We start from the raw sequence: 17,299 nt of genomic DNA, 5'->3' as shown, positions 1-17,299 counted from the left end.
GCTAGTTACCGCACTGTTGGAAAGAAAAGTATGCCTGCGTGTCTGAAACAGTAGACTGCGAAGTGTATTTTATTGATTTTCTGCTCTAGCATTGGTTTATTTTACCTGGGCTTTACACATTTGTAAAGCAAGGATTTTAGTACACACTGAACTGCTGTATATGGCAATGTGGAACGCCTACAACTACCATATATGGCAGGCTATGATACAAAACAGAAAGAACATTAAAACTCTCGGCTAAACAATTTATACTCGGGGGCTACGCCCCCTCGTACAAATCGTTTACCCTCGAGTTTCAATGCTCTTTCTGTTACTTACTCTCCCTTCATCATCCAATTTCATTGTATTTTGTTATGTTAAGCTGTGTCAAGTTTCAAGTTTATTGAAAATTCAAGGCCCATATGGGCATCTGACATAAACATAACATATCCATAACATTGTCCTTCATTTCCTTCTGCATGCTGTTTGTCATCTGTTGAGACACTGATGATAAGCGGTAATGATTAAATCTAAATAAATATTCTGTTCTGTTCTGTTCTATTCTGTCTATATCATATTATACAAGATATATATTCATGGTTAACAATGTGATACATGTATTACACGGCTACTAAACGCTAGTGCCACCACCAAAGTGTGGTGATAAGGAAAAGAGCTATCGACATTTCCGTGGTGCAGCTATCGCCCGTTTCTACTTGTAAACACGTGAGTAAAATTTATTTTTTATCTTATATTTTTATTGATAGAACTTTTTTTGAAAATAGGAGAATGTAGTGCCGTGTAACAACACTTTTACTATAGGTTGGCCATAATTTCTTTAAAATATTATGCAAATTGTGGTGCCAGGAGCTTTTCTCCCAAATCTGACAGTGGCACATTTTCATATCAGCCAGCATTCGAACACCATTCCAATGAATAGACACACTGTAAGAACATACCTGCGCATGCAAATTGTTTAGAAATGATTAAATATTATATACGCACACACCATGATTAATAGAATCTCAGGTTAGAAGAAATATACCAGGATTTTTAAAAGTGGTGGTGCTATAAATCGAGTGATGGCGCTAGAAGACAGTAGTGGTGGCGCTATGACAGCATTCAATAATACGAACTTCTGACGCATCCAGAACAAAAACACCAGTATTCTCTAATTGGTAATTTTCCTGCAGAGATTTGTGTTATTAAAGAAAGAAAACACGATCAGAGTTTATAAACTCGCTATTCATATTTTCTTTTTCAAGTATTTAATTAATTGTGAAACGTCTTTGAATACATCTGCAATACATGTACTGTCCTCATCAGATTCCTCTTTAGAAACGAACGAATCCGTCATATTATCCCTGTAATTTATAGTGGAGTCTTCCTGAGATCCAAACGAATAAAAAACAGTTTCACAATTCTCCAGATCGTTAGCATTTTCAGATAACTCTTCATATTCATTGTCATCATTTGAAACATCTACATATTTAAAGTCTTTCTTGACTTATTCCTATCGGAGGGCAAGACTTGATGAAATATTTTTTCTTCCTTTTAGATTCTAGTAAGGAAAAGTCCCATTTTCCTTCTTCCCTTGAAAGTCCCCATCTGCAATAGATAAACAGAGTATACATAAATTAATATCGGGATTCTAGAACAATTAAGTAGTGATAAATCAATTTTCACGTGTGAATTAGAATAATAATCTTCACAAAAAATTTAAAGACACTGTAACCTTTTAAATTTTAATGCTAGAAGACGTGAGGGTGTTACATATCTCTTTCAATTCATGCACGACCAAACCGAGTCTGCTGTCATGTTTGTCGGTTTCAATCCTTGCTTCCAAAGGATCTTTTAACAAAATTTATCACATCGGTAGGTAAATGATAATATCAAGAGGCACCGCTAGACCGCTCATGTAAATTGAAAAATCCACCTATTTACATTGTAACAGACAGAAATTTTACTATGAATTCAAGTCCTTAATTTCAACAACAACATTATGCTCCGCTGTGGGATTTTCATACATATAAAATAAATCTTATAGCCACTTATCATATACGACAGCACCACCACTACAGTATAGCGCCTCCACTAGAGTGATAGTGCCACCACTTTAAAAAATAGTGGTGATTTTCCTTTTTACTGAGATTTTCATTATTCTTTGGTGTGTGGGAATATGTGTAATTCATTTTTACACCATTCTGCATGGGCAGGTATGTTCTTACAGTGTGTCCATTCATCGGAATGGTGTTCGAATGCTGGCCGATATGAAAATGTGCCACTGTCAGATTCGGGAGAAAAGCTCCTGGCACCACAATTTGCATAATATTTTAATGAAATTACAGCCAACCTGTAGTAAAAGTGTTGTTACACGGCACTACATTCTCCGATTTTCGGAAAAAGTTCTATCAATTAAAAAGTAAGATAAAATATAAATTTTACACATGTCTTTACAAGTAGAAACGGGCGATAGCTGCACCACGGAAATGTCGATAGCTCCTTTCCTTATCACCACACTTTGGTGGTGCCCCTTATGAAAAACCTTCCCTATTGTCAGTGTATGGTCAGTTTATGTCCAGTGTGTTTCCAGTGAAAAATACTCTAAAATCCAGTTACTTGCCAGCCTATTTCCAGAGCTGACAATAAACTGACCCAGTGTGTTGCCATTGAATAACCATCATGTGTCCATGTACTTGTCCCTTTATTTCCAGACCTGAAAACCAGCTGTAAAATTTAACTTCCAGTCTGCTGTCAGTTTATATACAGTTTGTTGTCAGTGATGTTTGTAATGCCATTTTAACAAAATTTCCTTGATTTTTCATATAAAATTATTTGAAGGAGCTAAATTATATAGAGGTATCTGGAAATAAAACACTGACAACAAACTCGCAACAGACTGGTATGCAGTGTCATTCTGGCAACACACTGGATACACAACTGACAACAAGCGGCTTTTTGGACTTTCCAGTCTGTTGTCCTTGTATAGTCAGTGCACAGCCAGTCAACTGGAAATATTTTTCTGACAACACACTGGCATATTGCCAGTGTGTTGACATTGTATTGTCAGTGTATAGTCAGTCACAACAAGCCAGGCTCTCTTACACGGACAAGAGAAACACTTTAGCAAACTGGAATCATTATTTAAAGTTTTAACTAAATTCCTTTATGCAGTACAAAGTTATGAGCACTTTATAAGTGTGGCAGATGGACTAGTTTTGTTTGTTTGTTTTGGGTTTAACGCTGTTTTTCAACAGTATTTCAGTCATGTTACAGGGGGCAGTTAACCTAACCAGTGTTCCTGGATTCTGTACCAGTACAAACCTGTTCTCCGCAAGTAACTGCCAACTTCCCCACATGAATCAGAGGTGGAGGAGTAATGATTTCAGATACAATGTTGTTTATCAAATAGTCACGGAGAACATAAACCCCGTCTGAAGATCGAACTCACGACCCCGTGATCCGTAGATCGACACTCTACCTATTGAGCTTAAGATGGACTAGTATCCCAATATATCGCTTGCTACTCAGTGTTACTAATCTTATTTATTTCCCCCTAGGAAAATTGTCTTTATTACCATTGTATTGTCATAGCATTGTCAGTGTATGGGAAGTTTGTTTCCAGTTTAGTGTCAGTATATATTTTTTTCTATTTATCTTTATTAATGTTTAATATGAATTTAATGTGACTTAAAACCTTCATTTGCTTTTGACTCAATTTTAATATCAATTAAGATTTATCAATAATATAATATTGAAACCAAAGGAACTTTGACCGGGATTATGGTAAATTTGCAAGTTTAATTTTACGGGGTAGCGAAAATACATGACTTTTAAAATTTCTGTATCTGTTTAGCAAAAATACTTGTTGCGGACAGAATCTGTGTTACAATTAAAACAGATAACTGTAAAATGATGAAAAAGTACCTTTGCAATGTGCCAATCAATGCTGGAAAACTATTGAAAACTGAAAATAATTTTGGAGGGAAAAACGCAATACTCAGCCATTATGATAAGGTGTCTTGTAATATTTGTTTTGCTGTCAAAATTGCTAAGATGGGTCAGTGTATTGCCAGTGTGTAGCCAGTGAATTGTCAGAATCTGCTCTGAGTAAATTTATTTCCACTGTACTGTCAGACAGACAGAAAATCCATACAATATTTTCACTTATGTATTTTTTATCTCAACTATTCAAAGAATAGTAGAGTTATTGGACATGCCCGTATGTTGTTTTTTTTACAAAATTATGGCCTTTTTTCGACTTAGAAGGTTAAGGTTTTGTATGTAAGCTGGTATCTCAGTACTCACTTATGGGAATGGATTGAAACTAATTACATGCTTGTTCACTGTCATGATCTGACATGCACTAAGCAGGTCCCATATCTTTTTTTTTTCAAAATTATGCCCCTTTTTCCACATACAATGTAGCATTTTTTGCTTAAGTTTTTGTATGTAAGCTGGAATCTCAGTACTCACTAATGGTAATGGATTGAAACTTCACACACTTGTCCACTTTCATAAGCTGATATGCACTGTGCAGGTTCCATAATCCTGTTTTGCATTTTTACAAGATTATTCCCCTTTTCCGACTTTTGTCTTCATTCAATTGACAAGGCTGTTGAGGCATAATTTGCTGTCCTACAACAGTTCTTGTTTACAATTCCAGTGTGTTGCCATATCAATTTGGTTATAGAAATTATGTTTTTTATTTCCAGTTTCTTGCCATTTTCCTGCCAGATTTCTTCCAGACACTGGAAACAAGCTGACAATATTGTCAGTGTGTTTACATACTGATTGTTATGAGCCAGTTTATTGTCATATAGTTTGCAGGTTATTCCCAGAAACTGGAAATAATATGGAAATAGTGTCCATGTTATTTTCAGATAGACTTTTTTTCTTGGAAGTTTGTTCCCCTGTAGGAGTCAGATTATTTCCAGTTACTTTTTTTTTTTGACAGACTGTTACCAGATCATTGACAGTTACCTTGCAGCTTAATGCCAGCTTGTTTCCATATTTCTTTTTCGTAAGGGAGTACTACATGAAAAAGCGAAGATACCTTATAAGATTGTAAACTCTTACAATAATTTAGTACCAAATTGGGAAAACAAATACAAATGGGCCTAAGAAGCGACAACACTTTACATCTAATGATGTTCCGGGCTTCTGCTCTACATGAATGAATGAAAAGCATGCAAATTCTGACAGATATATAAACATTTCTTACACAATTCAATACAATAAAAGGATTTACAGGCTAAATGTTACCATGTGATTGTCAGTAGACAGACAAACTGACTACCTTTGTAAATACTATATGTAAATCATAGCTTTCAGTCACCCAGACTCTGCTTTGTGTATAGCCAGTAATTCCAACTGTGATATAAAAGACAATTTTCCTTTTAAGGAGTAAGTGAGAAAACCTCCAACAAGTCCATAGACACAAAAAGTCACTGGCATTATTTCTACTCTAGTTGAAGTGGAAAAGCAAAATAGCCAAGTGGTTTCTGACTTAAAAATGTCTGTCCCAGCACCAAGTTATTGTTTGGTATTTAAAAAGCCTGACACTTTGAGGAGGCAGAATTTCTTAGAAAAAAATTTAAGCAGATGGGCCTGCAGGATGGCTTGCTTTGAAGGAATTTGTGGAGCCCTGAACTAACTTACGCATTATCACTCAGCAAGAAGCATATTGTACGTCACAATTTTAAGACAGTGACTCTTAACATTATTTATCCTGTACAGTTTGCCTAGGAGAAGTTGTCAGTTACTTGTAAGAAACAAATTGGTATGGAATTTGATAACATGTCATATATATTAACTTAGTACAATTGCAGAGTAGAAATTCTGTTGAAAAATTTATGCTCAAAAATGAATAAGGAAACATTGAATTGGCAAAGGATAAATACATTCAATCTCTAGTTCTCCTATCACAATCCTGTCTGTAGCATCAAGGTCTTCATAATCTGTTTGTATGCTAAAAAAGGGTATTTAATGGTTCCTTTTATAGAAAACAAATGAAATGCTATGGTTTGGATATGCCATTGTTCAGATACGTTCTTTGAAAGCCGAGAACCAAATGTGGAAGAAAGAATTTTATTGTTGTCTGCATTATTCTATCAAACAGTACAAAAATGGCAATAAAAAAAGTAATAAATGGACTGACACAGGGTAATATACTTAAATTCACACAGGCAATGAACTTGAGCGAAAATGTCTGTAAGCAAGAAAACCCATCTAACAAAGCCAATCATAACCAGTTTGAAAATGATAATAAATTCATTTCAAACCTTTTAATGCAAAATCCTTTTGATATCTGGAGAGATATAACAAATACAGACTGGCCGCATTCAAATAATTTTCAAGATACATGGGAAACAATTGTGTTGTTTCATCTCGTTAAGAAATTTGGACGAGTTTTAACGATAAGTAATTCTATACTAAGTTTGACTTTTCACTTTTGTTTTGTAGATTTTCTTGTTTATCACATAATTGGTTGGCTTAATAATTTGGCTTAAATATTAACTTTACAACATTTACTGCTGTTTTTTCTTAGGATTACATTTATTTTATTATGTGATACAGTCAAACTTTGTTTGCTCGAACTCATGTAATTCGAACACTACTGTTCGCTTGAACTCATCGTCGGGTCCTGGCAAAATCCTAAAATGTATTTTGTTCAATACCTGGAACAACAGTAACTCAAACAAATTTAACTAGTCCCGTCGAGTTCAAGCAAATGAAGTTTGAAAGTATATCTAAATCAAATAAACCCTTAATTTAAAAAAACAAAAAAACAGCAGGATATCTTTCTTCGTAATCTGTATTAAAGCTGAAATAACTAAAGATCATGAAAAGTCTCAGTATTTCCTATCTGGTGAGGCCGTTTTGTTTGCAAAGATCGTTACCTTGAAATATCTTAAAAATTAAATCTCTATTTCTAAAACAAAAGTCTCAAGTTAACAGATGTCACAAGTAAAATAAAAGTCACTAGATAAACAGATTAGTATTTGTAAAACAAAAGTTACTGTTTGAAAAAAAGAGTCAAAGACTTTTGTTGAGTAAAGTCGCAAGTAAAACAAAAGTATTTGTTGAAACAAAAGATTTTAGTCACCAGTAAAATATAAATCACACTGGTAAAACAGTAGACGAGCTAGTAAAATAAACTTTACTTAGTACTGAAAAAGAAAAAGTTCACTTAGAAAGAAAAAGTCACTGTAAAATAAGAGTTACTAGTAAAATAAGTCACTATTGTTGATATGGACATCTTTCATATCTTGAAGAGCTTCACTTTTCTTATTTATAAAAATTATCTTGTAAAATATAGCATTGTTGCTTTTGGTACTTCAGCAGGAATTAAATTGGCTACAAAATATCAGATTTGATAATCAACCTTGATATGACAAAAGACAAAACAGCATCACATTTCAGGAGGGGCAACAGAGGGCACTGTTTTAAATAATGACAACACTAGTAATTATAGTCTTAACATTTGACACTTGTGACCAAGGCAGAAGAGGGAAAAAAGTATGCTGGAATATGACAGCAAAGTGATACCAGGCCTTCTGAACACAGAGAAGGGGTGCACATTGTAAAATATTGCATGTAGACGAGGAGAAGGGTAGCATCTGTGATGACATGACTGTAGATGACTGCAACCCATTCTGTTGTACAAATATGGCTTTTATTCAAGCAGCGTAGCTAATTGCAGTTTCCTCTGAGTTTAAGTTAATTCTTGGTGTATTGGATGAAAGAATATGACAGAAATTAGCTGTTTGTTGAAAGTGCCAGCAGTATTTTCTTGGAGAGGATGATTTATGACATCTGTTTATAACTACTGTCAAATTGATGCTATTTAAAAATGAGAAGGAAACTGTCAAGTTTACCTATAAATGTGTAATTGTCTTGAAAACCAATTACAGATGCTGTCAGTAACATCTCTAACTATCAGTTTTTGAAACAACAGTTGTAAATGAGAGAGGGTATCTGTTTGGAAAATTATTTTTGTCATTAAAAGGTGTTTTGTTGGGCAAGAAGGAACTGTTAATTACTGTGAATAGAATCAATTTTTGTTGAAAATGAAAGTCTCTTTGTCTCAATATCATTTTTTTCTTGAACAATAGCAGAGTACCATATAAAACATTTTCTTATAAAAATGTTAATTATGGCAGCCATCTTGAATTTTGTTGGCCATTTTTAGCTCATCTGATTTTTTGAAAAAAAATGATGAGTTATTGTCATCACTTGAGCGGTTGTCGGCGTCGGCGTCTGCGTCGGCGTTGCCTGGTTAAGTTTTATGTTTAGGTCAGCTTTTCTCCTAAACTATCAAAGCTATTGCTTTGAAACTTGGAATACTTGTTCACCATCATAAGCTGACCCTGTATAGCAAGAAACATAACTCCATCTTGCTTTTTGCAAGATTTATGGCCCCTTTTGTACTTAGAAAATATCAGATTTCTTGGTTAAGTTTTATGTTTAGGTCAACTTTTCTCCTAAACTATCAAAGCTATTGCTTTGAAACTTGGAATACTTGTTCACCATCATAAGCTGACCCTGTACATCAAGAAACATAACTCCATCTTGCTTTTTGCAAGATTTATTGCCCCTTTTGGACTTAGAAAATCAGTTTTCTTGGTTAAGTTTTATGTTTAGGTCAGCTTTAATCCTAAACTATCAAAGCTATTGCTTTAAAACTTGCAACACTTGTTCACCATCATAAGTTGACCCTGTACAGCAAGAAACATAACTCCGTCCTGCTTTTTGCAAGATTTATGGCCCCTTTTGGACTTAGAAAATATCAGATTTCTTGGTTAAGTTTTATGTTTAGGTAAACTTTTTCTCTTAAACTATCAAAGCTATTGCTTTGAAACTTGCAACACTTGTTCCCCATCATAAGCTGACCCTGTACAGCAAGCAACATAACTCCATCCTGCTTTTTGCAATAATTATTGCCCCTTTTGGACTTAGAAAATCATTTTCTTGGTTGAGTATTATGTTTAAGTCAACTTTTCTCATAAACTATCAAAGCTATTGCTTTAAAACTTGCAACAGTTTTTCACCATCATAAGTGGACACTGTACATCAAGAAACATAACTCTATCCTGCTTTTTGCAAGAATGATGGCCCTTTTTAGACTTAGAAAATCATGGGTAGGACAATATTTCTATTACACTAAAAAAAATCAGATGAGCGTCAGCACCCGCAAGGCGGTGCTCTTGTTGATTTGTACAACCCACTTCTCTGAGGCATAAATAAAGCATACTAAATAAATCCATCTACGGTCATGCCAAGTTCATACTTTTCACAGGAAATGAACATACTTTTCACAGGAAATGAACAACTGTGCACTATAAGGAGTTTTACTTTGTAAAAAAAAACACCCTAAAATTAAAGAATTACTCAGGAATTAACGAGGTGGCTATTATAGGAGTATTAAGCAACTGCATGAATAAAAAAAAAAGAATAATTTCGCTCTGAAACTTTATTTTATGATTCTGCAACCTTGAATCAGTAGAATATTCCATATTATTTACAGGTCCTGAAGGACTCTAATAAAAGTAAACAACATTTGTTTGACAACACTCTGTTATGTTTAGGCAATCATTGAGATGCTTGCAGACTTTATTAAGTAGAGAATACACTGTTATTCAGGCACCTAGATTTCCATAACAGTCAGTAAACATGGTCTATATATCCATTTAAGTGTACAGTAATTTTGGGAGTAGGAAATATACTACACCATGGATTTTCTTTGCAAGAATTCTTTGTAAGAATTGATTTGTTGTACAACTACAGTGGTATCCTAAATTCTTTGGCAGGCATCAGCACATTGAATTCGTCATTTACGCGTTGTATTTTCCTTAAACACTCTTTTTTTGTGAAGGAGATGTTTTCTCTTTGTATTTTATTATCCCCTGCCGATGAAATTGGGAGGGGGGGTATTGAAATGGCGTTGTCCGTCCGTCACGTCCGTGTGTGCGTGCGTGCGTCCGTCCGTCCGTCCACCTCCATTTCTCAGTAACTAGCAGGTAGAATTTCATGAAACTTGAAATAAACATGAACCAACATACTGCGATGATGCCCGTCAAGTTTTTTTTTGATTGGTCAGTTTCCCTTAGAGTTATTGCCCTTGATTTAATGAAAAATGCCCAAAAATGTCCGTCCGCAGCCATTTCTCAGTAACTAGCAGATAGAATTTCATGAAACTTGAAATAAATATGAACCAACATACTGCAATTATGCCCATCAAGGTTTTTTTTGGTTGGTCAATTTCCCTTAGAGTTATTGCCCTTGATTTAATGAAAAATCCACATCTGCAGCCATTTCTCAGGAACAAGCTGGTGGAATTTCATGAAACTTAAAATAAATATGAACCAACATACTTCGATGATGTCTGTCATTTGTTTTTTCAATTGGTCAATTTTCCTTAGAGTTATTGCCCTTTAATAGCATTCATTTTCTGTTAAATTGATTTTGACAAATGAAATTATTTGTTTCTTAGTAACATCCTTAACTTTTTGCCAGATATATTTTTTTGCCATTTCTGACCACAAAGCCTTTTGGCGGGGGATACCAATTCATCGAATTTGCTTGTTATTTTTATGTTCTCTGCACACAATTTGTCCTAAGATTTATTCCTGTTCCTCTATCTCTGTATATACTTTGTATAAAAACCAAGGATGAATGATAAACATATACACAAAAAATACATAGACATAGTAAAACATATATAATAAAGACAAAACAAACAACATGGAAATAGTTGGGGCCCCATCCCCTTGTAATAACACCCGTACTGTATGCATACATCCCCTGCGAAATGCAGTTCTTGAAATCATGAACACTTCAAACCATTAAAGAACTGTTCATGAACTAACCTTCAACAGTTCTTGATTTGTGATCATGAATTTTTTGACATGAACTGTCCTTAAAAAGTGTTTATGAACAGTTCATGAACTACTAAAGAATCATACAGAGTTCTTGAATTGTCCATGATAAAAGGTTAAAGGAACAATCATGATGTTATTTTCTTGAATCTTTCATGCACTACTCATGACAGGTAGTTCATGACCTAATGAAGAATCATGTTCATAAACGGTTCACTGCTAGTTTGTGAAGATAAAATGGCACAATAAAAACATAAAGCAAGAAGTTCATGAACTATTCATGTTCAGCAAAACATCAGGAACTATTCATGAAGTGAATAGTTCATGAACTGTTCATGTACATTAGTTCTTGAAGTCATCTTTCACTTTTCATGCACTGTTCATGAACACAGTATTTAAGAATGTTTCAAGAATTTGTGCCATTTTATCTTCACGAACAATTCATGAAGTGTTCATGAACTCCATTTATGAAATATGGATGCACTGTTCATGAACAGTAACGTTTCAGATAGCAGGGGAACCAAGTTTAAGACATTTACTTGTTGCTCTGTCTCTGCAGTTATTATATATAGGACACAGGGGTGTAATTTTTTTTTTCACACCACTCGCCCTGCAGGACTAGTAGCCAGTAATATCTACTCGCCCTTAGTGCACAGCCACTCGCCCTAATAATTGACATTTTTAATACTGTCACTTTTATGAAAGGAGTATTATGTACAATAGTATAGAAATTTTCCCGAAAAATATTTATTTTGAAAAGTGTCTAAAAAATTTGTCCATCCACCCGTGTTGAAAGAGAGAAAAAAAACGTTAAAGATTTTCGGTAATTATTCAGTTGATAATTAACTAAGTAATTGACCTTGTTTTCATGATCAATTTACACCCCCTCAAAGAGCTAAAAGAAGTGTGTCAGTATCTTGACATCTGAAGCGGAGATCAAAGCGGTACTTTTGCTCGAGATTGTCATGGCATTACGTCATGTTTTCGCGCCATGTGACACATCACTGTCTGATCGTACCGCATCGCTTCTTAAAATTGCTGAGAAATAGAAATCAATAAAAGTTTCTTCTTTAATTTGTTATCAAAAGCGAATGTGCTATATCCCGTATAAAAGGTAAATGTCTCAAATGATAGTTACTATAGTGGATATCCTACCTCTGTGTCCCATTTGCCCTCAAGGAATTTACATTATTGTTTGACAAGAAAAACTTTTAAATTGTTGGTCAAAAAATACATGTACAAAGATTCATTTAAAACTTATTAAAAACCGCAGTGACATCACACTGCTTTATTTTAAAATCGCATTTCTATTTACGTTTACGAGGTCACCCGTAACTCTATTCTGCCGCACTAACAGAAATCTGTTTGCCAAAAATCGTTTTACTCCATGTATTGTAATTGCTGCCGCTTTTTCATTATTTAAGATTTTTTTATTCTGTTTTTTGTACTTTCGGGTCAAAAGTCTGAATTTTATGCCTAGAGTATTCATCATTTATTTACTTTTAGAAAGAAATAAGTAACTAAGATCGGGGCTGTTTGAATTTTTACAAATGATTATATGAAAATTCGCCCGTTTTTATAGAATTTTGCCTACATTTCTGTCGATTCTTATTAAAATCATTATAGAATTCAAATAGTATTATTTCTCAAGAGGGTGCTAAAAAACTTAAAGCGAAAATTTTAAAAAAATGAATGCACTACGCAGGGTTTTTTTTGTGTACGTGTCGATGTAAATTAGATTTTACGATAGGTCGCACGTGCTTGTGGAATGGAAAATTACAGGCATGACGTTTTGTTTATTTTTTACGATTCGCGGGTAAATTCCAGTCAATCCAGGTAGCGACTGAACCATCTCAAAGTTTGTTGACGTTTTGGAATGTAATTTCTGAATTTTGGTAAAGTAAGGACTTACAAAACCACTCGCCCGATCGGTCGAGTATACAGCGAGGTCCACTCGTCCTACTCAGACTTTAACTCGCCAATGCGAGCGGGCGAGTGGAATTTTACACCCCTGGGACATTTAACTTTTGGCACTATCTTTACATACATTCAGTATAAGAAATTTACTTCTTGAACTGTTTCTGCACTCATTTAATATGAGGAATTAACTAAACTGCCTTTGCACACATTCAATACAAGAAACTTACTTGTTGCATCTGTCATTCACATGTTCCGTATAATATATTCAATACTTGCTGCCTTTGCACACTGTGATTTAGTATCAGAATTCACATGTACACATTCAGTATAAGAAATTTAATTATTGCACTGTACAAGAAATGTATTTGCTGTATGAGAAAGTCATTTGCTGCACTTTCTTTAACACATTCATTGTAAGGAATTTATTTTCTGTACTGTGAACATTATTACATATTTGCAGAGACAGCCCAACAAGAAAGTATCTTATTATATACAGTATTGTATAATAATATTCGATGTACTTTACTAAACTCAGTATTAAAGCACTCTTTTCCTTCAGGAAATGTCATTAAAGGATCGTTTTAGATATTTTGTTTGTCCTTGATGTCTCTAGAATCTAATATCAGTTGGAAGTAATTGTAATTGCTGTAAAAAGCTTGTTATACACAACAGGGAAAGTTCATCATTAGAACAGGACATGCTCAGAAAACTCTTTTCAGAATAATCACTAGTCTATTCAAGTACAATTAAATACAGAAAATCATGTGACTTTTTGCTAGGAAACACTGTAATTAGTGAAAAAATGATGGAAAAGGAAATAAAAGAATTTCCTATTGTGAGAAGCTCTGTCAGTCATTTACTAAATTTACTGTACCAATAATAATCTATGTCAGGAATATTTTAATTACTAAAACTTTGTTATTTTTATGCACCCAGCATCTACTGATGCGGGAGGCATATAGTGATTGTCCTGTCCATCCCTTCATCCGTCCGTACGAGGTTAACCAAATGGGATCGTTTCGTCTAGCATCAATACCCCTTACTAGAATGACTTGATACTAATGCAGATGTAACCTGTGACCATTCCTCATCTTCAGACATCACCTGACCTCGGTTTGACCTTGACCTCATTTTGGAATTAGGTTGCTTTATATGGGCCATCTCTTAGTTAACCAAATGGGACCGTTTCGTCTAGCATCTCTACCCCTTACAAGAATGAATTGATACTAATACAGATGTAAACTGTGACCATTCCTCATCTTCAAACATCACCTGACCTCAGTTTGACCTTGACCGCGTTTTGGACTTAGATGCAAAATCTATTGACAAGGATGCCACTGGGGGCATCAAGCGTTTATTGAACGCAGCTCCTTATTTAGAATTATGGTTTGTTAAACTATAGCCTGTACCAGGGGACAATTTTTTTTTCAGAGACATTGCAACTGGTCCTGCAGGACTAGTGACTTACAATTGTTACTCGTCCTACAACAGAGTTCACTAGTCCTGCAACTTTTTGTATGTCCCACTTTTTGTTGCAGATGACATTAATACATGTACAGTGTGACACCAGGGTTAACTCTAAGTTTTTTTCATAGAAAAGGCCCCTGCATGATCAGTCTGGGAATTTTTATGCAGAATATTGTCAAAATTGGGAAAACATTATAAACAAATCAAGTAAAAAGTATCCCCTTGTGAATTTGAAATCTAGAGAATTTAATTTTCATGATTTTTTTCAAGTAGCTGATTTCTGACAGACCTTGCAGAAATAGAAAAACTCTTCACTTGTCATGTTTAAACTTTTGTAGTTAAGTTTTCATGCATGTTCGGGTGAAAAACTGGGCCTGGAAAATATATGACATTCAATTTTAATGGTGTAAGAGCTTTCTGTTTTTTTGTACTTTATTCAGTAAATGTTAATGTATCTATGTGTTCTAAAAGGTTTTTACTTGCAAAATATACATTATTCTGGGAGAATCATATATTTAATTTCTGCTGAGGTGCAGACAGCCTTGTTACAAAAAATAGTAACGGGTTGGTTTTTCCAACAACTTGCGAACAAAACTACTTGGATAATCAAGAATTCATTTCAGTTTGAATTCTTTTCTTTGGATTTGGATTTGTTTTGCATCAGATTGGGAAAAACGGAGCCTATTTGGCATTGGGAAATTCCATTATGGGGCCGATATTGACGGCTCCGTGGGACAGGTAGAAATGTTTACTGAAAACTGCAAAGTCTGTTTTATGACATATGCACAATAGCAATACACGGGCACCTGCAAGTATCAACTTGCTTCCTGTTTCATTTCGGATGTGACCAATAAATTATGACATTACGGCAGCGTTGCACAATTATTGCAGGATGGTCTGATTAATTGGTACATTCATAACATTACTGATATCTTCCGAAAAAATGCACTCGTCTTGCAGGACAACCTAACAGAAAATTCCACTCGTCCGCAGGCTGTTTCTTCTCATCAATACAAGCGGACGAGTGGAATTTTGTCCCCTGAGTACAAATAGAAACAATAGTACACACTATATATATACTATAAATAGTCTGTACTCCGAATAATATACAGCTGAAATCTACTAAACTGTAAACTGTGAAAAGAAAACCACCTTTGGACGGAACAGTTGTCTGGAACTGAAAGTAGTGCCTCCACCTTAAAATCCTCTGAACAGGAAACCCTTCAAAACTGAATTTGTCGTCTTGTCCCTGAGACTGGTTTTACAGTGAGTACTATGAAGATTACCTGCAGCCAGTTGAGTTTTATAATGTTGAAGTTCAGTCTCTAAATCATATCAAGCATTGTTTGAAACAACATATATCTGCATGTTGGTTCATGGCCCTTCAAGAGACCAGTCTCAGATCGTAGCCTTGCCATTGGTTGATTTCAAATTTGGGTTCAGAAACAACCAATCAGGTACTTGAGATGTGAGACTGGTTTCCAGACTCAGTTTTATAACCTTGAAAGCATATAAGTTGGTTGTAAGTTTACATTTTTGTTCTTTTCTACTTGCAGGAATATTGTGTATCCAAGCGAATTCGAAGGCATCAAGTGTAGGAGGTCAGCAGGTCCTCGACTGCCATCTTCAATATCCTCAAGGTACTCCTGTCAACTATATCATAGAATGGAAAAAAGATGGATTAAAAGATTCAGTTTTATTACAGTTTCATGGCTACCCTCCAAACATCAACGAACAGTACAAAGGAAGAGTGCGTTTAGTGAATGGAATATCTTTAGAAATAAGTCATATACGAGAGAATGACGAGGGTTGGTACGAGTGCAAAGTGATGTATGTAGATGGTGTTGAAAATGATAAAAGTAAATCCAATGGAACTTGGATATATCTCAATGTAAACAGTAAGTATTGGCTCTTTTTTTCGTTCAATTTATTGTCTATGTTGACGTCTAATTTAAAAAACTGATGCTACTTTCACAGAATTTTTACTGAAGCTGTTCACAGCTTATCGGTAATGTTTTTAAATATTGACAGTACCCAGGCCTTTTTTTATGCTGACTTTAGGGCCGAAATTCGGCCCCATTCCCCAATCTAAAAAGTATACTTTTTTCCCCACCTTGGCCAAAAATTCCCCATGCAAAAAAAAAAATGAAATTAGTTTTGATTTTTCAGTCCTGATTTTAACAACTTTTCAGCAAATATATTCCTCCAAACAATGATTTCACGACGTAAATTTCCCCTCCAAAAGGGACCTGGTACCCTTCCCCAAATTTACAAAAAAGGGCTGGTACCAGTTTTTACCGTCATTTACTAAGGTTGTGTAATTTTAGCAATAGTACGTACACCTATTTATAGGCCTTAAAAAGGAAAGGTCTTATCTGATACTTTCGAACATCAGAATATGGCATAGATGCAATCTATAAGGCTTTAAAGTAATGCTTAAGACTGTTCATGTCTGGGATATTGATATATAAGATATATTATACAAATGGAATTACGGTTCCGTAACCTCAACTGTGGTTGAAAAAGATGCAGTTTATTTTAGAGGGCTAATGCTATTAATTTGAATTTCTTTATCGCCTCAGTGGTGGCTGCGGGAAGATATTTTTTCAGGAATTGTTTTCACTCAATTTGCATAAGTTACAGACAGGAACTTGTCAGGAGTTTTACAGGATACAGTAAATGGTAAAATGGAGAATATCTTTGAGCAAAGTAATAAGCTAAGGCAGTAGAACCACAATAGAGGATCAAAGTTAAATGAAATATAGTATTAAGCCTTTGTTACCAAAATCTTCTTCTTCATCACTCTGTCTGTCTTACATAGAGGCTCATAGAATAATGTTACAGGTCGCTCTTACATCCCTTACTTGAGCAAATTTGTTTGATCCCCAGCTATTTCCCTATGTTTTCTATGCTTATCGGACTAGTCGTAATGTTGGAAAATTCCTGTATTTTGCTCATCACCTTGCAATTTTGAGCAACTTGTGTTTTACTGTATGGTTAAAAAGTCCCCTGGTTTGACATACCTCAGATCCAGAAATGTCCTTGGGTTCTGA

General features: G+C 34.8%; 1 protein-coding gene across 4 annotated transcripts in view; it reads left to right on the top strand.

Moving 5' to 3' along the window:
* The window catches only part of LOC123561484 (uncharacterized), a 310,602-nt gene that overhangs the window by 167,303 nt on the left and 126,000 nt on the right, over nucleotides 1-17,299 (top strand). For all 4 annotated transcript variants that reach the window (XM_053553139.1, XM_053553140.1, XM_053553141.1 and 1 more), the window contains one exon: nucleotides 15,803-16,144. In XM_053553139.1, the coding sequence (XP_053409114.1) occupies nucleotides 15,803-16,144 (342 nt within the window). The remainder of the gene's footprint in view (nucleotides 1-15,802; nucleotides 16,145-17,299) is intronic.

The sequence above is a fragment of the Mercenaria mercenaria genome, chromosome 10 (genome assembly GCF_021730395.1).
Source record: "Mercenaria mercenaria strain notata chromosome 10, MADL_Memer_1, whole genome shotgun sequence".
NCBI classification, from domain to species: domain Eukaryota; kingdom Metazoa; phylum Mollusca; class Bivalvia; order Venerida; family Veneridae; genus Mercenaria; species Mercenaria mercenaria.
Note: the sequence above shows the minus strand (reverse complement) of the source record. Positions and strands in the feature narration are given on the sequence as shown.